The following is a 24,613-nucleotide window of genomic DNA, read 5'->3' on the forward strand; positions in this document are numbered from 1 at the left end:
TGGGGAAAGACCAAACCACTGTGCCTCATTCTTTGGAGATGTTTAACCTCCCCACCTCAGGGTCTTAGCGCCTTTTTTCCTCGTGCTAGGGAGATGCGCTGTGACTTGACCCAAATGTGTTCCCATGCCGCATACCGCCTTCTCCTGCTGCTCAGCAGTGAAAAGCCACGGTCGAATCTTCCCTTCCTGGCATTCCTTGTGGAGGTGAGTCTGGTGGCCAGCGCTGCCTGGCTGAGCTGCCTCCCAGCTCTCTGCCCTCTCGTAGCTGCAGCTGCCTGGGTCGGTGCCCACGCCCTGTGCTGCTGCCTGGGCCCAGCCCTGTGCGGTTCCGGGCTCCTGCCAGCCAGGTCCCCTGTCACTGCCCTGTACCTTTCAGGTCCTCCAGTGCCTGGACTTGAGTAAATGTTCTCACACTGTCCTGAAGATCATGTCAAGTTGCCTGCAGAGCAAGCGCAGGGAGCGGCGTCGCCTGGCGCTCAGAGGCCTCGTGGTGCTCAGCAAGGATCCCTCGATGGTGAGAAGGGGGCAGCGGCTGAAGCTGCGCTGGGCAAAGCAGCCCCTTGGGCTGGCAGGGCTGCAGGAGCTGAGGCAGCTGCTCCCAGCGCTCCTGCCTCACCTGCCCCCGTGCTTTGGGACAGGCCTTTGGCCTGTGGGCCCTGCAGCAGCAGGCTGGGCTTGCAGTGCCAGGGCGCTGCTGGCGCTGCAGCCGTCCATGGCTTCCCAGCACAGCCTTGTGCTCCACACAGGCCAGACCTATACGCAGCGTGTCTCGAAGCCTTCTGAAGCTGCTGGGTGATGCAGATGAAGAGGTGGTCAGCTTGTCCCTCTCTCTGTTCATGAAGATGCTCGAGAAAAAACACCTTGTGATCTCCAGCACTTCTGCCCCAAAGCTAGCTGTGGCACTCCTGCCGCTCTTTGACAATGTAAGGCTCTGTGGCCCCAGCCATGGGCACTTGCTGCTGACCAGAAATTTTGTGCTCTCTGGATTTTTATGCCTTCTCCCAGGAGTACTGGATATTTGATGCTTAGGTCTTTTCCTCCTTCTTTCCTCCAGGACCACAGCAATCTGCAGCTGCTCTCCATTCAACTTTTCCGTAAGGTGATGGAGTTGGTAGTGGAGGAGGGTAAAAAGCCCCTGAAGAGAATTGTGAGCCAGAGCCTGCTCCCACTCTTCTTGTACTGCCATGAGGAGAACCAGCGCGTGGCAGAGGTGAGGTTCTGTGTGATGCTGGTGCATCTCTGCGAGGGGGCTCGGCTGCCTCCTGCCCTGGTGCCTGACGAGCTGCAGCCTCCTCCAGGCCTTGGCACAGGGATGTGGGTCCTGTGCCCTGGGCATTGGGGCCATCTCTGGGTCTCTGCTGCTCTCCAGGCTTCTCGGGAAACGCTGTATTTTGCGGCCGGCTTCTTGGAGAAGACGGACCTCCAGGAGGCGCTGAAGACGAAGCAGCCATTAAAAATTGATGAGTGCCTGGTAAGGACAGCCGAGAATGCCCAGGCTCAGCGTGGAGAAGGCCCTGAGCGCGGTGCTCAGCGTGCGGGGCTGGCAGCTGTGCCGCTGCCCGCTGCTGCACGCAGAGGCCGCGCGGGCTCTTCTCCAGGCTCCTGCGGGCCCGAGCCGGGTGCCCACGGAGCCCCGGCCCGGCGGCGCTGCGGGGCGGCCCCGCGGCTCCCCGGGCAGCAGCCGGCGCTCTGCCCCCTCCGGAGCCCGGCGCCAGCGGCTGCTGGCCGCGCCTCAGGGCTGCGCGGGCAGGGGAGGCCGGGGCTGCGCGCAGCGAGCGCCCGGCCCGGGGGCTGAGCCCGCGCCAAGCCTCCCCTGCTGCCGCTCTCTGCAGCTGGCAGAGGACAGGAGCCGAGCGAGCGTCCACATGCACTGGGCCCTGCGGTTCCTGGAGAGCCCACACGAACCCCTGCGAGAGGCGGCCATCAGGATCATGGGTGAGCCCCGAGCCCAGGCTCCCTCCCCGCCCCGCCTGCAGCCCCGGCAGCGCCGGCCGGGCCCGGCGCCGTGGAGCCCCGGCCGGGCTCGGCGCTGCTGCCGCCCTCTGGCAGCCGTGCCCTGGGCCGGCAGCGTGCGGCAAGGGCCCGGGCTGAGCCCTGCCGGGCCAGCAGGGCGTGTGGCCACAGCGCCGGCAGCGCCGCCGGCAGGGAGCTGTGCCGCTGGGCAGTGACAGGCTCTGTGTTCGCAGGGATGGCCGGGCGGCACCTGAGGTGGAAGAGGGAAGAGCCCCAGGACCACAGTCAGGGTGAGTGCGGGCAGCGGGCTGACAGCCGGGGCTGGCGGGTGGAGCTGCAACCCCTTTCCCGGCTGTGGCGGACTTCGCTCTATGTATGGATGAAGCGTGGCCCGAGCAGAGCGCAGAGCGGTTTCAGGGACACCTGGCGGGGGTGGATTCATGGCCAGCGTCTTGCGGCTAATCCCCTTGGCAATTCCTCTCTTCTGGGCAATGCAAGAGCTGAGTGGGGCACCCTTATGTAGTGGTTTTGGTTCGCCAGTTCATGATTTCCTTGCCAATGTGCCATTTAGTGTGGTAGCTTCAGTGCCATTTAGTGTGGTAGGTTCAGTGCTGGTTAAGCAACACTTGACTCACTAGAATATATTTACTCATGTCCTGTTTGAGAGAGAATTAGGAGGAAGGCAAAGCAGTCTCAAATCTTTAAGAGGGTATGAAGGAAAATTCATTAACATAACTAAAAGAAAGAGTCATAAGAATCAGAAGAAAACCTTCAGAACACTTCTCCTCCCCCTACAACCTTTTCCTTCCCACTGACAATGTAGAGACAAAACCAAATTTTGAGTCAGTTTGCTACCTCTAGAATAGTCTTTCTTCTGTTCACTTAAGGAGAGAAGTCCCTCTTGTTAATGGTATGGAGACTTTTCCACAAGAAAACAGTTCTCTGATGGCTCTCAATTTCCATGAATAGCAGCCACCTGGCGTAATCTACAATTCGGAAATCGCTCCCATTTTCCACAAGCTTTTCCCAAAGCTGTGTTTATGTGCCATGTCAATTGATGGGGTACTGTTGTAAAGATGAGCTGTTCAAAGGCAAAGTTCTTATGATCTATCTCTAAAATCATCTTCATCTCTAGCAAGAGAGACCTTCTTCTGTTCGTGGGGGCACAGGATCTTCATCACTCTTCTCTCCGTCTCTGTTCAAACTTCTCAGGGAGTCACTTAAACATCTGCTGACTTTAGCATGGAGGTCTTTGCTCAATACCTACAATTTAAACACTTTCATCTCCCCATATCTTCATGCGGTATAGGGGAAAAAAAGTGTCGTTCTCCATATATTTACAAGAGGATTTCAGCCTAAAACTAAAGGCATCTCCCCATGCCTCCCATCTGGGACTTGACTTCTTCTTCACTGACCTCAGCCAGGCCTCAGCCGGGCCAGCCGTGTTACCTCTTTGTCGGCCAGAAAGGAAAAGAGAAAGTTCCCGAGTTTCTTTTGTTTTTGGCTTGTGTTTTTCACAGAGGCACGGGCAGATTTCCAGATTATCAATTCCCAAAGCCAACCATTGATTGGTTTCCTATCAGATAGGGAGGAACCTGCCAGCAGCCTCTCCCAAAACATCACGTCCGTGATGCACAAACCAGCACACCTTGGTAGGAGCGTCTCCTAGGATTCCTGCAGATGCGGGTGCTGATTGTGGCTCTCTTCCTCTCTGTTCCAGCCATTTAAGTCCCAAGGAAAGACACTAGTCCATCCCACTGTAACCTGAATATTCACGCCCAATTTGCCAGAAGAGCTGAAGAATTAGGTGCATCTTCAGGATCCAGTGCATCAGTGACCTAAGAACAGGACCAGCAGACACTGAAGAAGATGCCATCTCCCAGTGCCACTGGAGCTCCAGGCACAGCTGATGATTGGCACAGCTGAGCCAGAAGGAACCTCCCATAGCTCCTGCCTTCGCCCTGCCTGTAGATAGCTCTTTCCCTCCAGCCCTCAGACCCTGCCCATGCCCGTTTCTTACCTCCCGGCTGATCCCTTTGTTTCACCTTCCATTAATAAACAGTTTGGCTTCTTCACTTTGCCTGCATCTCTGTGGAGCTGAAGCGGTGCAAATCCGGGGCCCTGGGACACACAGGCCCCTGCTGCCATTCCCTCCCACGCCGTGCTTTGTGCACAGACACAGAGGAAGGAGGGCAGCTCAGGCTGGAAAGGTCCCTGTGCTGAAGGTGCAGTTCCACAGCACTGTGCAGTTCCAGGCCTTGCAGAGCACACTGAAGGCCAGCAGTGGGACAAGGAGCCTGGGTGTCAGGGCTGAAGTCGTGTCTAAGGCCCTGCCAGATTTGCTCCGCTGTTGTGCACGTCAACCAGATAATGAAGAACAGACAATGCAGGAAAACTTATGGTCCAACTGGTGGGAATTTGACCCTTTAGAGAAACAATGCATTGGTCAATCGATGGGAAGTGAACCTGTGAAAGAGAAAAAATACACAATGGAGCTGTGGTTGGCATGGAGGTGGTATCACAAGACATTGCTGCCTCATCTCATACGCTGGCCCAGCGTGAGATGACGTTATAACTGGAAAAGCTCCACTCCAGAGGAGGAGATGTCAGGCCTGGTACTGGGGTAGAGGGATTGGAAGGACAAAATGCAAGTCCTTTTGATGCAGGGAATGCCCTGAATATGGGTGGCCTGCCTGCCCCTCCCACTGGAACAGCATGCTCCATCTCCTGCTGCTGCTCAGTGGCTTTTCACCACTCCAGGGGTCAGTCCATATTCTTTGCAACAGCAACAGATCAAACAAAACTGGCGTTCCAATCGCAACAGCGTTTCAGAATTGTGCATGGGAATCCTTCAGAACCTGTAACACTTGAATTTAGGAAGAGCCAAGCTGAGTATGCTCAAAACCCAGCTGTGAGATATTCCATGACAAGCATCCACGGAGGGCAAAAGAGCTTGGAATGCTGGAAATTTTCAAGAATAGCTTCCTGAAAGCACAGCAGTGCTCCATCCCTGTAGATCAGGAAGAGGGCAGAACCAGAGACCATCCGGGCTTAACAGGCAGCTTTGGGTGTGCTTAAGGGCAGAAGGAGCAGCAGCACGGTGCCCGAGATTCGGACACGCGACCGTGCCGGTGCCCGGAGCGCTGTCAGGCAGTGCCGGGATCCCGGGTGTGGTTCTGGTGCCCACAAGTGAGGAATGGCAGCGCCAGGCTCAGAGGCAGTCAGAAAGGCAAGCAAGGGAGAGCAGAGGGAGGGCACCCTTCCAGTCTCTCTTGGGCATGGCCGCAAAACAGCCCCTGCTGCTTCTTCCTCCGCCCGTGTTTGGGCTGTGCTGCTGGCAGAGCCAGCTAGGCTGTGCTCTGCGTCCCAAAGCCTGTTGGGAGCGGGCATGGAAAGCACTGTGTGCACAGCAGAGAGTCCTGGAAGGTGCTGGCAAGAGCGTCCTGCAGGAACAGGGCTCTGGTCCGTGGCCAGGAGCAGCCTGGTTTTGGTGCTGTCAGCGCAGGCAGGAGTTGAGGCAGGTGAAGAGGCAGCGGGCAGCTTGTGTTTGGACAGGGCCTGGGGCTGCACGTCTGAACCTCCGCCTGGAAACACACTTGTTTGAATGCGAGCTACAGCTGGAGTGCCTGTTCTTTCTGAAAGGGCCTGAAGTAATTCAGCCTTGCCAGCATTCCTTAAGGGTGTGTTGGTGTTCCCCAGGAAAGCCACACGTTTGGGGAAGCACCTTTGGAGGAAAGGGCTTGCTGCTCAAGGAAAGTGCTTCCCAGGGAGCTCCCAGGGGGGCAGGTGCAGGTGTCCCCCTTTGGCTCTCTGTGCTCCTTTCAGTCCTTGAGGCCCTCTGCACTTGGCAGAGGGGAAGAGGAAGGGAGAAGGCAGTGAAGAGCGGGTTTGGCATCTGCCTGGACCTGCGGACACCAACCCAAGCACCTGCAGCAGGATGTCACCCCCTTGGACAGAGGTGTGAGCAGACCCAGCTCTGTCCAGCTGTGAGCCCCAAAGCTCTCTGTGGGAGCTGTGAATTAAAAGGCTTTCAAACACACGCTTTTCACATCTTCCCCTTTGGCTGTGTTTCAACTCTGGGCAATAGGCATTTGCCTCCTGCTTGGTGGGAGCTGCTGTGGCCCAGGGCCAGCACAGAGCTGGGCTGGGTGGGCCAGGCAGCGTGGAGAGTCTTGGCTGATCTTGCTGTGTGCTTGGCCTCAGAAAAGGCTTGGAAGGTTTGCCTCCCAAGGTGTCCTGCTCACTGGCTCTCCCTGTGCACCTTGGAGAGAAGCAGGTCGGCATTTCTGGCAGCTGGGCATCAGCCGGCCTTCAAATGGGGGCGTGCTGAGGAGCGAGCCCAGCTGAGACACCCTGAGAGGAGCCCAGTGCTCCTTGCTCCTCTCTGCTGACACGTGAGCCTTTGTCTGCTTTCGGGATGGCCCTGGCTGTGTGAGGGGTGCTACGTGGCCACGAGACAGCCGGTCCTGTCCCGCTGGGTCCCAGCAGTGCCTGGCAGCCGTCCTGCATCCACGCCAGGATGCTGGCCAGGAGAGGCCCTGGCAGCTGAGGCAGCTGATTTGAAGCTTTTGCAGATGCACACAGGGGACGGCCAGTGGTGTTCCAACACTCAGGATACAGCAGTCCTGAGGCGCCTCCCCAGAGCTGCCTGATGCCACCCACTCCTTGTGGTACCAGCTGCTTTCCTGTGCCATGCTCTACCTCCCCCAAGAGTAAAGAGGGAGCTGGAGAAAGAGCTTGCCAGGCTGCTCTCGATCCTTCACCAGCAGCCCTGGTTGAGTGCAGAAGTCTGAGCTGAGGGCAGATGTGCCAGTGGAACAGCCGTGCACAGGAAGGCTCGGTGGCAAGGATGATCCAGGAAGCACAGGCCTGGCCGCCTGAGCTTGCTGCCGGGGAAGGCCTTGGAGCAGATCCTCCTGAGGGCCATCCCACGGCATGTACAGGGAACCAGGGGGGCTCCTGGAGGCTGGGAAAGCTCTGCAGAGGGACGGGGACAGCTGGGGGACCTGGCGGGTGATGAGGGCTTCTGTGCGAGTGTTTGGGGGGTTGGTGTTGGGGGGGTGTGTTGGAGAAGGAGTTGTCTGGACGGTGAGAGGTCTAGGCTGGAATGTGAGTCAGTTTGGAGGCAGCATCTGTGGTTTGACACAGTTTTGGTTATGGAGGGCAGAAGGAATATCTGTGACTATTTCCGTTCGTGGTCCTGATTCTCCTGCTGGGAACAAGAGGGGAGAGTTGCACTTTATTGGCCATTTAGATATCTGTAGCAGGGGGAGGATTAGCCCTTTTGCCATTGACTCATTTGTTTGGGTTCCTCTTGTAACACTGAGCGGACTGTGATTCTTTGAGAGCTTTTATTCCTTAAGAGAATTAGGAGATTATCATCCCTTCATCGGAAACTGTTTGGAAATCAACGAATGGCCTTCTTTTTGCCTCTGTGTAATGTTATGTTTTGTAAAGTGACTCTCAGTTAATGACGTTAACGCAAATGAGGTGCTGCTTTGAGATGGGAGCAAACTTCCAAACCATTCACATTCTCAAGCCATCCCTATAAATTTGAGAAGTTTGCAATTTTTGGAAGTACTTGAGTTGAGCACTGGGGAAGAAAAGTTTTCCTGAATTGAGGATTCTTAAATGCTCTGAGCCCGCAGAGCAGGGCAGCGTTTGCTGCTGCTCTGAGCCATTCCTACAGATCCTGTCGGGCTGTCTTAGACACTTGGGGCCAGGGATTCCTTCCAACCTGGGCCACTTTGGGTGGGCTGGGGCTGGCCCAGGGCCGGAGGCAGTGTGTGCAAGGGCCCTTGCTGACACGGTGCAGCACGGTCACCATGGAATGGAACGGAACCCGGTGTCCAAGGGCCCTTGCTGACACGGTGCAGCACGGTCACCATGGAATGGAACGGAACCCGGTGTCCAAGGGCCCTTTGTGACACGTGGTGCCATAGAAGCTGGCGGTGACAAGAGCAGCCACAGTGCTCAGAGCACGCGACGGGACAGGACGGGGCAGAGCGGTGCCGTGAGGAGCCCCTGCATGGCACGCTCCTTCGTGTCCTACCCGGAGCTTTTCTGAGGCATTGTTCCTGCAGCTGACCCCGCAGCCAGGCTGTGGGACTTTGTGACCGAAATCTTTTCCAAGGAGTCTCCTGTCATTGTGGCAGGAGCCTTCAAGACCAGAGTGCAGGACTTGCTGTCCTGCAGCCTTCCTGAGGCTTTCACTGTTGCAGGTGCCTTGAAGGCACAACTGCAGTTGTTGACTTGGTGATACCTGAGGCATCTCTCTACAAGGTGCCTTCAAAGCTGGGTGGTGGAATGGCGGGCAGATTTCCCCGCCTGTTCCAAGTGTTCAAGAGGAAAAATAAGGAAAGCCCTGAAGCTGCCCCAGCACAACAGCCTGAAGAGCCAGAGCAGATCGAGACACTGCAAGATGGTGAGTGGCAGAGCTGGGCCACAGGGATGATGGCTGCAGTCAGCTTGGCCCCATCCCATCTTATCCCATCCCATGTCATCCCATCCCATCCCATCCCATCCCATCCCATCCCATCCCATCCCATCCCATCCCATCCCATCCCATGCCCTGGGGACATGCCCATGCTCAGGACAGAAGAGGGGCCGGGCAGACACCCCGCAGTGGCCGTGCTCCATCCCCCTGGGGCATGCCGGGGCTCTCCCTGCCTGGGCAGCGCAGGGCTGGGCTGTGTTCTCCGGCCTCTCCCGCAGCCCCTCAGCTCTGGCTGCGCTCGCTCTTTGCCAGATGCAGCCCTGCAGCGCACACAGGAGCAGGAACCCGGCCGTGGCCGCTTCCGCAAAACCCTGAAGGTACCTGCAGCCATCCCCCCCTGGGCTGGGCCTGCTGCCCCTGCTCAGCCGAGCACCATGCCTGCAGCATGCCATGGAGCGTCCCTGCTTCCCTGTCCTTTGTTCTCCTGCAGATGTTCCGGAAGTTTCTGCGCATTCGACGTAGAAAGAGCGGCACTGCAGCAGCTGAGGGCCCAGCCCAGCCTGACTCGGGGCTGACCGAGCTCCAGGCAGAGCCTGATGTCAGCCCAGATTCGGCTGAGCGCTCACAAGACTCTGAGGAAGCAATGGATGAGGACAGGGCAAAGGCAGACCAGGCAGTGACTGAGGACGTGGCTATCAAAAACACCAAGACCAGAGAGACTCAGGCCATCACAAAAACTGGCACCATGCCCACTCCCACAGTGATTTGTGCTTCCACTATGGATTTTTTCGGGGAGAGTGCTGTTCCCTCTCAGCAGCAGGTTAGCAGCCTGGGGCCAGGCCCGGAGGCCTCCCAGGATCGTGTGTCCCCTCAAGCCATGGCCACTGGGCTGCCTCAGCCTTTGAGGCCAGCACAGTGTGGTGGGAAGGGAAGCACTTCTTGGGGAAAGCTGGTGAATTTGCACCCGCTGGACAGTGCTCCAAGTCTCCCCCATGCCTCCTCCAGGTGCCAGCCATTGTAAAGAACATCCACCAGAGTCTGATGTCCTGTGTCACTGTGGAGGCCCGTCTGCGCAGTAACATTCTGACATTGGCTGAAGAACACCCAGCTGACGTGGCGCTGACCCTCCTGCGCTGTGCCCCAACGTGTGACAGGTACGGGGCCCACGTGTCTGGAGAGCTCAGGGCTCACCGGCCTTTAGGGCCCGTGGCCCTGCACAGCCTGTGCTGTGGGGTCTGCCAGACAGGCAGAGAGGTCCAGGAGCCTCGGGCCCCTGTGTTTCCTGAGCCTGCTGCCAATGCTCCCTCCCTGCCCCTCAGGGCACTGGGGCTCTGGCACCTGGGCCCCCACAGCTGCACAGGGCATGGTACTGTGACTGAGACGCCCCTGACACAGAGCTCTGATCCCACAGAGCTGCTGCAATGATGTGGAGAACTATAGGCTCGTCACGACTAACAACAGAGAAAGTGCTGCCAACACTGGTCGATGTCATGGAGGATTGGCCTCAGAGCAGAATGTGCACCTCTGATGGGGACGACAAGGACGTTTTTGCCCTGGCTGTGAGTTTCTGGGCACATGCTCGTCCCTCGGTCACCTCTCCAGTAGTTCTCCGTGCTCTCAGTGCCTCAGGCACTGGGCTGACACCTGGGCTAGGGCCAGGCTCAGGGGGCACCAGGCCCGCTGCTCCTCCTGCATCTGCCCTTGGGCCCTGCCCCATGGACACCTCGGCAGTGAGCGCTGTCTTGGGCTGCTTCTTTTGCAGGCAACTCTGGTGGCCTGGGTGATTGTCCAGGTGCCTCAGTACCACGAGACAACGATTCATTCTTTCTACCCTCTGTTTACGGCTCTGCTTTTCCAAGTTGTAATCACCACACAGGAGTTGCCACCAGAGGAAGTTGAAAACTTCTGGACAGCGTGCCGGGAGGAACACCGCCTTCCCAGCAAGCTCAACAGGTCCCAGTCCTCCTGTCCTTCCCAAGCCCTTGTGGCCAGCGCCAGTGCTGCCAGTGTGACCTGGCCTTTGCTCTGCACACAGGTTTGCAGTGCAGGCCATGAAGGCTCTGCTCTACCGACTGCAGTGTTACCATGTGGTGATGTCTATGGAGCGCAAGTGTAGCTGGGACACGCTGCTGTGTGCTCACACCCAGCACTATGCCGTGGGTCTGCTGGCCAGGTGAGACCCCCTCATCCCCACTGCCCCCGGCATTTGTGCCCTGTGTCCGGGTGCCCCACAGAGTCCCTGTGCCTTTGGGCTAGAGGGCCTCGTCACTGAGGGCGGGCCGAGCAGATGAGAAAATGCTGGAGAGAGTAGGGTGCCTCGAAGGGGCCTCCTCCCACAGTGCTCGCATCCCTTTCAGGGATGCTGGGGAAAGACCAAACCACTGTGCCTCATTCTTTGGAGATGTTTAACCTCCCCACCTCAGGGTCTTAGCGCCTTTTTTCCTCGTGCTAGGGAGATGCGCTGTGACTTGACCCAAATGTGTTCCCATGCCGCATACCGCCTTCTCCTGCTGCTCAGCAGTGAAAAGCCACGGTTGAATCTTCCCTTCCTGGCATTTCTTGTGGAGGTGAGTCTGGTGGCCAGCGCTGCCTGGCTGAGCTGCCTCCCAGCTCTCTGCCCTCTCGTAGCTGCAGCTGCCTGGGACGGTGCCCACGCCCTGTGCTGCTGCCTGGGCCCAGCCCTGTGCGGTTCCGGGCTCCTGCCAGCCAGGTCCCCTGTCACTGCCCTGTGCCTTTCAGGTCCTCCAGTGCCTGGACTTGAGTAAATGTTCTCACACTGTCCTGAAGATCATGTCAAGTTGCCTGCAGAGCAAGCGCAGGGAGCGGCGTCGCCTGGCGCTCAGAGGCCTCATGGTGCTCAGCAAGGATCCCTCGCTGGTGAGAAGGGGGCAGCGGCTGAAGCTGCGCTGGGCAAAGCAGCCCCTTGGGCTGGCAGGGCTTCAGGAGCTGAGGCAGCTGCTCCCAGCGCTCCTGCCTCACCTGCCCCCGTGCTTTGGGACAGGCCTTTGGCCTGTGGGCCCTGCAGCAGCAGGCTGGGCTTGCAGTGCCAGGGCGCTGCTGGCGCTGCAGCCGTCCATGGCTTCCCAGCACAGCCTTGTGCTCCACACAGGCCAGACCTATACGCAGCGTGTCTCGAAGCCTTCTGAAGCTGCTGGGTGATGCAGATGAAGAGGTGGTCAGCTTGTCCCTCTCTCTGTTCATGAAGATGCTCGAGAAAAAACACCTTGTGATCTCCAGCACTTCTGCCCCAAAGCTAGCTGTGGCACTCCTGCCGCTCTTTGACAATGTAAGGCTCTGTGGCCCCAGCCATGGGCACTTGCTGCTGACCAGAAATTTTGTGCTCTCTGGATTTTTATGCCTTCTCCCAGGAGTACTGGATATTTGATGCTTAGGTCTTTTCCTCCTTCTTTTCTCCAGGACCACAGCAATCTGCAGCTGCTCTCCATTCAACTTTTTCGTAAGGTGATGGAGTTGGTAGTGGAGGAGGGTAAAAAGCCCCTGAAGAGAATTGTGAGCCAGAGCCTGCTCCCACTCTTCTTGTACTGCCATGAGGAGAACCAGCGCGTGGCAGAGGTGAGGTTCTGTGTGATGCTGGTGCATCTCTGCGAGGGGGCTCGGCTGCCTCCTGCCCTGGTGCCTGACGAGCTGCAGCCTCCTCCAGGCCTTGGCACAGGGATGTGGGTCCTGTGCCCTGGGCTGTGGGGCCATCTCTGGCTCTCTGCTGCTCTCCAGGCCTCTCGGGAAACGCTGTATTTTGCGGCCGGCTTCTTGGAGAAGACGGACCTCCAGGAGGCGCTGAAGACGAAGCAGCCGTTAAAAATTGATGAGTGCCTGGTAAGGACAGCCGAGAATGCCCAGGCTCAGCCTGGAGAAGGCCCTGAGCGCGGTGCTCAGCGTGCGGGGCTGGCAGCTGTGCCGCTGCCCGCTGCTGCACGCAGAGGCCGCGCGGGCTCTTCTCCAGGCTCCTGCGGGCCCGAGCCGGGTGCCCACGGAGCCCCGGCCCGGCGGCGCTGCGGGGCGGCCCCGCGGCTCCCCGGGCAGCAGCCGGCGCTCTGCCCCCTGCGGAGCCCGGCGCCAGCGGCTGCTGGCCGCGCCTCAGGGCTGCGCGGGCAGGGGAGGCCGGGGCTGCGCGCAGCGAGCGCCCGGCCCGGGGGCTGAGCCCGCGCCAAGCCTCCCCTGCTGCCGCTCTCTGCAGCTGGCAGAGGACAGGAGCCGAGCGGCCGACCACATGCACTGGGCCCTGCGGTTCCTGGAGAGCCCACACGAACCCCTGCGAGAGGCGGCCATCAGGATCATGGGTGAGCCCCGAGCCCGGGCTCCCTCCCCGCCCCGCCTGCAGCCCCGGCAGCGCCGGCCGGGCCCGGCGCCGTGGAGCCCCGCCCGGGCTCGGCGCTGCTGCCGCCCTCTGGCAGCCGTGCCCTGGGCCGGCAGCGTGCGGCAAGGGCCCGGGCTGAGCCCTGCCGGGCCAGCAGGGCGTGTGGCCACAGCGCCGGCAGCGCCGCCGGCAGGGAGCTGTGCCGCTGGGCAGTGACAGGCTCTGTGTTCGCAGGGATGGCCGGGCGGCACCTGAGGTGCAAGAGGGAAGAGCCCCAGGACCACAGTCAGGGTGAGTGCGGGCAGCGGGCTGACAGCCGGGGCTGGCGGGTGGAGCTGCAACCCTTTTCCCGTGGCTGTGGCGGACTTCGCTCTATGTATGGATGAAGCGTGGCCCGAGCAGAGCACAGAGCGGTTTCCGGGACACGTGGCGGGGGTGGATTCATGGCCAGCGTCTTGCGGCTAATCCCCTTGGCAATTCCTCTCTTCTGGGCAATGCAAGAGCTGAGTGGGGCACCCTTATGTAGTGGTTTTGGTTCGCCAGTTCATGATTTCCTTGCCAATGTGCCATTTAGTGTGGTAGCTTCAGTGCCATTTAGTGTGGTAGGTTCAGTGCTGGTTAAGCAACACTTGACTCACTAGAATATATTTACTCATGTCCTGTTTGAGAGAGAATTAGGAGGAAGGCAAAGCAGTCTCAAAACTTTAAGAGGGTATGAAGGAAAATTCATTAACAGTAACTAAAAGAAAGAGTCATAAGAATCAGAAGAAAACCTTCAGAACACTTCTCCTCCCCCTACAACCTTTTCCTTCCCACTGACAATGTAGAGACAAAACCAAATTTTGAGTCAGTTTGCTACCTCTAGAATAGTCTTTCTTCTGTTCACTTAAGGAGAGAAGTCCCTCTTGTTAATGGTATGGAGACTTTTCCACAAGAAAACAGTTCTCTGATGGCTCTCAATTTCCATGAATAGCAGCCACCTGGCGTAATCTACAATTCGGAAATCACTCCCATTTTCCACAAGCTTTTCCCAAAGCTGTGTTTATGTGCCATGTCAATTGATGGGGTACTGTTGTAAAGATGAGCTGTTCAAAGGCAAAGTTCTTATGATCTATCTCTAAAATCATCTTCATCTCTAGCAAGAGAGACCTTCTTCTGTTCCTGGGGGCACCAGATCTTCATCACTCTTCTCTCCGTCTCTGTTCAAACTTCTCAGGGAGTCACTTAAACATCTGCTGACTTTCGCATGGAGGTCTTTGCTCAATACCTACAATTTAAACACTTTCATCTCCCCATATCTTCATGCGGTATAGGGGGAAAAAAGTGTCGTTCTCCATATATTTACAAGAGGATTTCAGCCTAAAACTAAAGGCATCTCCCCATGCCTCCCATCTGGGACTTGACTTCTTCTTCACTGACCTCAGCCAGGCCTCAGCCGGGCCAGCCGTGTTACCTCTTTGTCGGCCAGAAAGGAAAAGAGAAAGTTCCCGAGTTTCTTTTGGTTTTGACTTGTGTTTTTCACAGAGGCACGGGCAGATTTCCAGATTATCAATTCCCAAAGCCAACCATTGATTGGTTTCCTATCAGATACGGAGGAACCTGCCAGCAGCCTCTCCCAAAACATCACGTCCGTGATGCTCAAACCAGCACACCTTGGTAGGAGCGTCTCCTAGGATTCCTGCAGATGCAGGTGCTGATTGTGGCTCTCTTCCTCTCTGTTCCAGCCATTTAAGTCCCAAGGAAAGACACTAGTCCATCCCTCTGTAACCTGAATATTCACGCCCAATTTGCCAGAAGAGCTGAAGAATTAGGTGCATCTTCAGGATCCAGTGCATCAGTGACCTAAGAACAGGACCAGCAGACACTGAAGAAGACGCCATCTCCCAGTGCCACTGGAGCTCCAGGCACAGCTGATGATTGGCACAGCTGAGCCAGAAGGAACCTCCCATAGCTCCTGCCTTCGCCCTGCCTGTAGATAGCTCTTTCCCTCCAGCCCTCAGACCCTGCCCATGCCCGTTTCTTACCTCCCGGCTGATCCCTTTGTTTCACCTTCCATTAATAAACAGTTTGGCTTCTTCACTTTGCCTGCATCTCTGTGGAGCGGAAGCGGCGCAAATCCGGGGCCCTGGGACACACAGGCCCCTGCTGCCGTTCCCTCGCACGCCGTGCTTTGTGCACAGGCACAGAGGAAGGAGGGCAGCTCAGGCTGGAAAGGTCCCTGTGCTGAAGGTGCAGTTCCACAGCACTGTGCAGTTCCAGGCCTTGCAGAGCACACTGAAGGCCAGCAGTGGGACAAGGAGCCTGGGTGTCAGGGCTGAAGTCGTGTCTAAGGCCCTGCCATATTTGCTCCGCTGTTGTGCACAAGATAATGAATTCAACAAGATTATGAATAAAACCAGGTTCAAAAACTCTCCCGGAAAGGGAAGGTCCCGATTTTAGCAGCTTTTTCCACCTCCACATTGCAGGAATTCACAGGTCTGTTTGATTGGGAATGTTCATCCCAAAGTTTCTGCCCATTTCTGCCCATTCTGCCAGTCTAGGAACACTCGAATGACAGTGCTGATGTGGAGATTCAGTTCTTCTGAGGTTTTTTAGGATATTTTTTGGGGATTTTGGGGGGCTGGGACACTGAGAGAGAGCGGGACACAATCCAGATCTGGAAAAATCTCATATAGCACTGGAAATGAGAACACAGTGGAAACAAGCACAAAGGAACTGGGAAAAAAAAGAATTTTTATGAAGGAAAAATGTGGAAAAATAAGGATAAATTTCCAGATGAATCCACTGGTAAAGAATAACCTGGAGGCACAATAGGACACATTCCAGCACAACAGGCTACCAAGGCCTGGGAAGGCCTAAATTTTTTGTTTTATTTAGGAACATTTCAGAGGTGTTTTTCACATGTTACTGGATTTTTTTTTTGAAGAAAATCCTGCTTTTCTTTTCTAAATGGACTGGAAGTTGCCTCCTGTTCATGCTGTGCTGGTTTTGCCCATCTTCATTCCTGAATTAAAAACTAAAGAATAAAAAACAGAAAACGGATTTTTAAAAAGAAGGAATATTAATAACATTTATACTAATAATGATAATATTAACAAAACTAGCAATAATAACTGTAATAAATATGTTGTCAAGATCCTGAATATTTCTTCTTTGTAGATTTTTTGGGGAGTAACAGTTTAGTGTTTTATTTTACTCTTTAAAAGATGTTTTCTTGCCCTGTGTTATCCTGGATATAAAAACTGTTTTGGTTTCTTGGGTTGTTCAGGTTTCTTCCCTTGAGTTGCTGGGAATTTTTCTGGTTGAAAATTAAAAGGTGTTGAAAATTTTTTAAAAAGTTGGGGAAAAGCAAAAAGGGGGAAAAGCGGGATAAAAGCAAAAAACAAGGGGAAAATCTCTTAAAATATCAAAAGCAAGCAAAAAAAAGAACAGTTACACTTTCTTCCCAATGTGCGCCTGAGGGCCTTGATTTTTCCATGTGTTTTGGTGTTGTCCTGAGTTGTAGAGTTCTCCAGACAGGATGCTGAGCTTGGTGGAGATTCCGGAGCCGCTGGAGCCATCCCCAGTTTTCCTTCCCACCTGTAGTATCCCGATGCCGTCACAAACGTGTCTGTTTTGGAGCACCAAATGTGCCATTTTTATAAATTCCCGACGCCCAGAAGGACATGATTCCATGGGAATTTGTGTGGGGACTGGAGGATTCAAAATTTCCTGATGCCTGGAAATTTCCTGTTATTCCATGGATTGCCCGTGTTGATGGGAAGTTGTGAGGGGAACCAGATGATTCTAAACTCCCAACTCCTAGAATGCCGTTATTCCATGGTATCCCAGTGTTGCCCACCAAATGCAACCCTGGACCATCAATCCAAATTTTGACCATCAAATCTAACTTTTGACCCATAAATCCCACTGTTCACACCCAAATCCAACCTTGGACCTTCAAGTCCAAACTCTGACTATCAAATTCAACCTTTGACCACCTGGGATAGGAAGGGATGGGATGGGATGGGATGGGATGGGATGGGATGGGATGGGATGGGATGGGATGGGATGGCATGGGATGGGATGGGATGGGATGGGATGGGATGGGATGGCATGGGATGGCATGGGATGGGATGGGATGGGATGGGATGGGATGGGATGGGATGGGATGGGATGGGATGGGATGGGATGGGATGGCATGGGATGGCATGGGATGGCATGGGATGGCATGGGATGGCATGGGATGGCATGGGATGGCATGGGATGGGATGGCATGGGATGGGATGGGATGGGGCCAAGCTGGCTGCAGGCTCCAGCTCTGTGGTCCAGCTCTGCCACTCACCCTCCTGTGGTGGATGGAACGGCGCCACGTTTTCCATCTCCTCTGCTGGGGCAGCTCCAAGCTCTTCTTCCTCCTCCTCCACCCAGGCAAGCCTGAACACTCTTGGGGGTTTCTGGTCCGTGTCTTTTCCATCTCTCTTCCATTCTGTCCATGGGAACATCCCCAGGGATGGGATGGGAGGGATGAGAGGGAACGGATGGGATGGGATGGGATGGGGCCAAGCTGGATGCAGGCACCAGCCCTGTAGCCCAGCTCTGCCACTCACCCTCCTGCAGCAGCTGGATAGACACAACCTCCTCAGTCTCCACTGCTGGGTCCGGTTCAGGCTCTTCTTCCTCCTCCTCCTCCACCCAGGCCAGCTTGGGCAGTCTTGGGGGTCTCTGCTCAATGATCTTGCCATCCCTGTTCTGTTCTGTCCATGGGAATGTCCCTAGTGGATGGGATGGGATGGGATGGGATGGGATGGGATGGGATGGGATGGGATGGGATGGGATGGGATGGGGCCAAGCTGGATGCAGGCACCAGCCCTGTAGCCCAGATCTGCCACTCACCCTCCTGCAGCAGCTGGATCGGCAACACCTCCTCAGTCTGCAGTTCTAGGTCAGGTTCAGTGTGTTCTTCCTCCTCCTCCAGCCACTGTGCCAGATTGGGCACTCTTGGCAGTCTCTGCTCCATATCACTGATCGGAATGATGGCTAATTCCAAGACAAATGCCTCTGGAGGGCTACGGGATGCCAAGTCCCACAGTCTGGCCCTGAGGTCATTCGCTGCAGGAATAACACCTCGGAAAAGCTCCGGGTAGGACACGAACGAGCGCGCTGTGCGGGGGCTCCTCACGGCACCGCTCTGTCCCGTCCTGTCCCGTCGCGTGCTCCGAGCACTGTGGCGTGCTCTTGTCACCACCAGCTCCTATGTCACCACGTGTCACAAAGAGCACTTGGACACCATGTCCCATTCCATGCCACGGTGACCGTGCTGCACCGTGTCACAAAGGGCCCTTGCACACACTGCCCCTGGCCCTGGGACTGCCCCCGGCCCACGCAAAGAGGCCCAGGTTGGAAGGAATTCCCGGAATCCTGCACCATGCAGAATTTCAGCAGGCAGTCGGGCACTCAAGGCCACAGGCTCCTGAACAAAAATGCCAGCATTTTCCCTAGGAAACAAAGCTCACCAGACCAGGTTGCTGCTGTCAGTTTGCAGGAGGTGATTGGCACTGTCAAAGCAGCCAGACGTGGCGGTGGTGGCAGCTGGGGTCTGGGAGGCATCTTGATCAGTACAGAATTTCAGCAGGCGGCCGGGCACTCCGGGTCTCAGGCCCATGGGCTTCCAGAAAGAGCCCCCAGGGCTGCCGACGCAGCCGCGCTGGCAAGGGCACGGGGCCTTCCCGGGAAGCTGGCACGGCCTCCTTGGGACACGTCCCGGCTGCTGGCCATCCTAAACCCGCGGGTGCCACACGCACAAGGAGCGGGTGGGCCAGGGCACGAATGCTGCTCTTAGCCCTGGGGCCCGGGCAGCGCTGGCATCAGCAGGTGTGGCAGAGTCCCCGCCCAAGCAGAGCTGCCACCCCCCGAGCCCTGGCAGCGCTGGTGCCCCTCTCCTGCCCCAGAGACCTGTGCCCCCGGGGGGCTCCTGTGCCAAAGCCTGCGTGCACTGGGGGCTCTGCTCCTTCCTGCAGGGGCTGATGGCAGCAGCACCTGGAGTAACTGCTGGCAGCACTTGGTCTCTCTCCAAAGCTCTTACTCCATGCTGGAATTATTTTCTCATTGAAGTAATTTCCTGCAGCACAACAACATCTTTCCCATGAAGACACAGAAGAATCAGGCATTAAAGAATCCTCAGTTGAGGAAAGTTTTACCTCCCATTGCTCAACTCAAGTACTTCCAAAAATTGCAAACTTCCCCAATTAATTGGGATGGCCTGAGAATGTGAGAGTTAGAAATTTGCTTCCCATCTCACAGCAGCATCTCATTTGCATTAACATCATTAACTGAGAGTCACTTTACAAAACATAACATTACACAGAGGCACAAAGAAGGCCATTCGTTGATTTCCAAACAGTTTCCGAGGAAGGGATGATAATCTCTGAATTCTCTTAAGGAATAAAAGCTCTCAAGGAATCACAGTCCGCTCAGTGTTCCAAGAGGAACCCAAACAAATGAGTCGATGGCAAAAGGGCTAATCCTCCCCTGCTACAGATATCTAAATGGCAAATAAAGTGCAGCTCTCCCCTCTTGTTCCCGGCAGGAGAATCAGGACCACGAACAGAAATAGTCACCGATATTCCTGCCCTCCATAACCAAAGCTGTGCCAAACCACAGATGCTGCCTGTGCAACGCTCACGTGTCAGCAGAGAGGAGCAAGGAGCACTGGGCTCCTCTCAGGGTGTCTCAGCTGGGCTCGCTCCTCAGCACGCCCCCATTTGAAGGCCGGCTGATGCCCAGCTGCCAGAAATGCCAACCTGCTTCTCTCCAAGGTGCACAGGGAGAGCCAGGGAGCAGGATGCCTTGGGATGCAAACCTTCCAAGCCTTTTCTGAGGCCAGGCACACACCAAGATCAGCCAAGACTCTCCATGCTGCCTGGCCCACCCAGCCCAGCTCTGTGCTGGCCCTGGGCCACAGCAGCTCCCACCAAGCAGGAGGCAAATGCCTATTGCCCAGAGTTGAAACACAGCCCAAGGGGAAGATGTGAAAAGCGTGTGTTTGAAAGCCTTTTAATTCACAGCTCTCAAAGAGAGCTTTGGGCCTCACAGCTGGACAGAGGTGGGTCTGCTCACATCTCTGTCCAAAGGGGGTGACACCCTGCTGCAGGTGCTTGGGTTGGTGTCCGCAGGTCCAGGCAGATGCCAAACCCGCTCTTCACTGCCTTCTCCCTTCCTCTGCCCCTCTGCCAAGTGCAGAGGGCCTCAAGGACTGAAAGGAGCACAGAGAGCCAAAGGGGGACACTTGCACCTGCCCCCCTGGGAGCTCCCTGGGAAGCGCTTTCCTTGAGCAGCAAGCCCTTTCCTCCAAAGGTGCTTCCCCAAACGTGTGGCTTTCCTGGGGAACACCAACACACCCTTAAGGAACGCTGGCAAGGCTGAATTACTTCAGGCCCTTTCAGGACAGGCACTCCAGCTCTAGCTCGTATTCAAACAAGTGTGTTTCCAGGGGGAGGTTCAGACGTGCAGCCCCAGGCCCTGTCCAAACACAAGCTGCCCGCTGCCTCTTCACCTGCCTCAACTCCTGCCTGCGCTGACGGCACCAAAACCAGGCTGCTCCCGGCCAGGGACCAGAGCCCTGTTCCCGCAGGACGCTCTTGCCAGCACCTTCCAGGACTCTCTGCTGTGCACACAGCGCTTTCCATGCCCGCTCCCAACAGGCTTTGGGACGCAGAGCACAGCCTGGCTGGCTCTGCCAGCAGCACAGCCCAAACACGGGCGGAGGAAGAAGCAGCAGGGGCTGTTTTGCGGCCATGCCCAAGAGAGACTGGAAGGGTGCCCTCCCTCTGCTCTCCCTTGCTTGCCTTTCTGACTGCCTCTGAGCCTGGCGCTGCCATTCCTCACTTGTGGGCACCAGAACCACACCCGGGATCCCGGCACTGCCTGACAGCGCTCCGGGCACCGGCACGGTCCCGTGTCCGAGTCTCGGGCACCGTGCTGCTGCTTCACTTGCCCTTAGGCACACCCAAAGCTGCCTGTTAAGCCCGGATGGTCTCTGGTTCTGCCCTCTTCCTCATCCTGTGCAGGGATGGAGCACTGCTGTGCTTTCAGGAAGCTATTCTTGAAAACTTCACGCATTCCAAGCTCCTTTGTTCTCCGTGGATGCTTGCCATGGAATCCCTCACAGCTGGGTTCAGAGCATTCTCAGCTTGGCTCTTCCAAAACCCAGGGGCTCCACGGTGCTCTGCAAGGCCTGGAACTGCACAGTGCTGTGGAACTGCACCTTCAGCACAGGGACCTTTCCAGCCTGAGCTGCCCTCCTTCCTCTGTGCCTGTGCACAAAGCACGGCGTGCGAGGGAACGGCAGCAGGGGCCTGTGTGTCCCAGGGCCCCGGATTTGCGCCGCTTCAGCTCCACAGAGATACAGGTAAGGGGGAAAAACCAAACTGTTTATTAATGGAAGGGAAAGTGAAGGGTTCAGATGGGGGCAAAAAAAAAAAGGGGTGGGGAGGGTTTGAGGGCTGAAGGGAGGGAACTGTCAACAGGGAAGGACAAGGCAAGAGCTATGGGAGGCTCCCACAGGCTCAGCTGTGGCCAGCATCAGCTGTGCCTGGAGCTACAGAGACATTGACTGGTGGTCTCTTCACAGTCTCCTGGTACTGATCTTGGGACCCTGGTTCTCTGAGTCCAGCAGATGACCGTAGTTCTGCAGATCTTTGTCCAAAAATTGCCTGAATTTCTAGGTTAGTGGAGGATGGGCTGTCATCTTTGCTCATGGCTTCAAGGGCTGGAACACAGATGAACTACCAGGGTCAGAGCCCAGACAGACACCCGGAGATAGTTCTGCTAAGCCCATCCCTCCCAGCTCTCGCCATGGCCACAAAAGAGGCTGAGCCTTGCGGGATCAGCCGCAAGACACGGCCACGAATCGGCCCCCGCCCGTGTCCCTGAAATCGCTCTGTGTGCTCTCTCCGCGGCACCCTTCATCCACACAAGGAGCGAAGCCTGCCGCAGCCGGGGCAGAGATTGCAGCTCCCTGCCCGGGCATTGCAGCTCTCCTGGCCAGACCCGGCTGTCAGCGCGCTGCCCGCACTCACCCTCACGGAGAACGTGAAGCTCTGCTGGCTGTCCCTTCAGGTACCGCCCGGCGATCCCTGCGAACACAGAGCCTGTCACTGCCCAGCGGCACAGCTCCCTGCCGGCGGCGCTGCCGGCGCTGTGGCCACACGCCCTGCTGGCCCGGCAGGGCTCAGCCCGGGCCCTTGCCGCACGCTGCCGCCCCAGGGCACGGCTGCCAGAGGGCGGCAGCAGCGCCGAGCCCGGGCGGGGCTCCACGGCGCCGGGCCCGGCCGGCGCTGCCGGGGCTGCAGGCGGGGCGGGGAGGGAGCCCGGGCTCGGGGCTCACCGATGATCCTGATGGCCGCCTCTCGCAGGGGCTCCTGTGGGCTCTGCAGGTAGCGCAGGGCCCGGCGCAGGTGCTCGGCCGCTCGGCTCCTGTCCTCTGCCAGCTGCAGAGAGCGGCAGCAGGGGAGGCTTGGCGCGGGCTCAGCCCCCGGGCCGGGCGCTCGCTGCGCGCAGCCCCGGCCTCCCCTGCCCGCGCAGCCCTGAGGCGCGGCCAGCAGCCGCTGGCGCCGGGCTCCGGAGGGGGCAGAGCGCCGGCTGCTGCCCGGGGAGCCGCGGGGCCGCCCCGCAGCGCCGCCGGGCCGGGGCTCCGTGGGCACCCGGCTCGGGCCCGCAGGAGCCTGGAGAAGAGCCAGCGCGGCCTCTGCGTGCAGCAGCGGGCAGCGGCACAGCTGCCAGCCCCGCACGCTGAGCACCGCGCTCAGGGCCTTCTCCAGGCTGAGCCTGGAGATTCCCGGCCGTCCTTACCAGGCACTTGCCAAACTTTGACAGCTTCTCCTTCTTTACCAGCTGCTTCAGACCCCTCTTCTTCAGGAACCCGGCCGCGCAACGCAGCGTTTCCATAGAGGCCTGGAGAGCAGCAGAGAGCCAGAGATGGCCCCACAGCCCAGGGCACAGGACCCACATCCCTGTGCCAAGGCCTGGAGGAGGCTGCAGCTCGTCAGGCACCAGGGCAGGAGGCAGCTGAGCCCCCTCCAAGAGATCCTCCAGCATCACACAAAACCTCACATTCGCCACTTGCTGGTTCTCCTCATGGCAGTGCAAGTAGAGTGGGAGCAGGCTCTGGTACACAGTTCTCTTCAGAGACTTTTTCCCCTCATCCACTACTAAGTCCATCACCTTTTCAAAAAGTTGAATGGAGAGCAGCTGCACATGGCTGTTGTCCTGTAGGAAAGGAAGCAGAATAGATCTCAGAAACAATTCCTCAAGGCCTACCTGAAGAAAAGACTAAAAATCCCCAGGATACCAAGTTTCTGGGCAGCAGCCAGTCCCATGGCTGTGGCCACAGAGTCTTACATGGTCAAAGAGTGGTAGGAGTGCATCAGCTAGCTTTAGGGCTGTGGTGCTGGATACCAGGATATCCTTGTACTGGAGAACATTCATGAAGACTGAGAGGGACATCCTGACCACCTCTCCATCTGCATCACTCAGCACATCAACAAGCCGTTGAGACAGGATGCCTGTTCTTCTGGCCTGTGTGCAACACAAGGCTGTGCTGGGAAGCCATGGTCGGGCTGCAGCGCCCTGGCACTGCAAGCCCAGCCTGCTGCTGCAGGGCCCACAGGCCAAAGGCCTGTCCCAAAGCACGGGGGCAGGTGAGGCAGGAGCGCTGGGAGCAGCTGCCTCAGCTCCTGAAGCCCTGCCAGCCCAAGGGGCTGCTTTGCCCAGCGCAGCTTCAGCCGCTGCCCCCTTCTCACCAGCGAGGGATCCTTGATGAGCACCACGAGGCCTCTGAGCGCCAGGCGACGCCGCTCACTGCACTCGCTCTGCAGGTACCTTGACATGATCTCCAGAACACTGTCACTGCAGTCACTCAAGTCCAGGCACTCAAGGACCTGAAAGGCACAGGGCAGTGACAGGGGACCCGGCCAGCAGCAGCCCGGAACCGCACAGGGCTGGGCCCAGGCAGCAGCACAGGGCGTGGGCACCGTCCCAGGCAGCTATGGGTATGAGAGTGCAGAGAGCTGGGAGACAGCTCAGCCAGGCAGCGCTGGCCACCAGACTCACCTCCACAAGGAATGCCAGGAAGGGAAGATCCCAGCGATGCGTTTCCCTGCTGAGCAGGCCAAGCAGGTGGAGTGCAATACGAGAACACAAAGGGATCAAGACACGGCGCATCTCCCTGGCAGGAGGAAAAGTGCACCAACCGCCTGAGCATGAGTGACAATCATCTCCCAGAACTGGCTCACAAAGATTCAATCTTTCCCCACCACCCTGGAGGGGATGTGGGCCCTCTAAAAGGCAGCTCCGTCTGGGCACCCTCCTCTCCCAGCCTTTTCCAGTCTCCTTGGTCCTCCCTCCCCGAGTGACGAGGCCCTCTGGCCCATGACTACAGGGACTGTGTGGGGCACCCAGGCACATGGCACAAAAGCTGGGGGCAGTGGGGAGAAAGGGGTCTCACCTGGCCAGCAGACCCACAGCATAGTGCTGGGTGTCAGCATACAGCAGAGTGTCCCAGCCATGTTTGCGTCCCATTTCCAGGACCACATTGTCACACCGCAGTCGGCAGAGCAGAGCCTTCATGGTCTGCACTGCAAACCTGTGTGCAGAGCAAAGCCCAGGTCATACTGTGATCTCTGGCTCCTGCCATGGGGACATGGGAGGCATGGGAGAAGTGGGATGGAGCACCTGCTGGGGTTTGTGTTAAGGTGGTGTTCTTCCTGGCAGTGCTTCCAAAAGGTGTCAACCTCTTCAGAAGGATGCGCTGTGCTGTCGCAAATTTGAACTACCAGAGCCACGAGCAGGTGGGGGGCATAATTGTGCATTGCCTCTTGGCATTTGGGCACCTGGATAATCACCCAGAGCACCAGGGTTGCCTGCAAAAG

The 24,613-nt window shown here is 57.4% G+C and overlaps 2 protein-coding genes across 3 annotated transcripts in view; one reads left to right on the forward strand and one right to left on the reverse strand.

Annotated features, from left to right (window-relative positions):
- The window catches only part of LOC119702962, an 84,228-nt gene extending 61,039 nt beyond the window's left edge, over positions 1 to 23,189 (reverse strand). The window contains exons 1-4 of the mRNA XM_038141774.1: positions 23,085 to 23,189; positions 22,797 to 22,952; positions 22,536 to 22,637; positions 22,072 to 22,459 (exon numbers count right to left, since the gene is read on the reverse strand). Coding sequence (XP_037997702.1) covers positions 22,072 to 22,459; positions 22,536 to 22,637; positions 22,797 to 22,952; positions 23,085 to 23,189 — 751 coding nt within the window. The remainder of the gene's footprint in view (positions 1 to 22,071; positions 22,460 to 22,535; positions 22,638 to 22,796; positions 22,953 to 23,084) is intronic.
- Positions 12,213 to 15,262, forward strand: LOC119703440. Of its 2 annotated transcripts, XM_038143360.1 has the most exons (3): positions 12,213 to 12,687; positions 12,939 to 12,995; positions 14,429 to 15,262. In XM_038143360.1, exons 1-3 carry the CDS (start codon positions 12,240 to 12,242, stop codon positions 14,434 to 14,436), a joined length of 513 nt encoding a protein of 170 aa, XP_037999288.1. In that variant the 5' UTR covers positions 12,213 to 12,239; the 3' UTR covers positions 14,437 to 15,262. The 2 variants fall into 2 exon arrangements, 1 of the variants encoding a protein (XP_037999288.1); XR_005257631.1 differs by having other exon boundaries at positions 12,213 to 12,995.
- Positions 23,190 to 24,613: the final 1,424 nt, after the last annotated feature.

The sequence above is a fragment of the Motacilla alba genome, chromosome 7 (assembly GCF_015832195.1).
Source record: "Motacilla alba alba isolate MOTALB_02 chromosome 7, Motacilla_alba_V1.0_pri, whole genome shotgun sequence".
NCBI classification, from domain to species: Eukaryota; Metazoa; Chordata; class Aves; order Passeriformes; family Motacillidae; genus Motacilla; species Motacilla alba.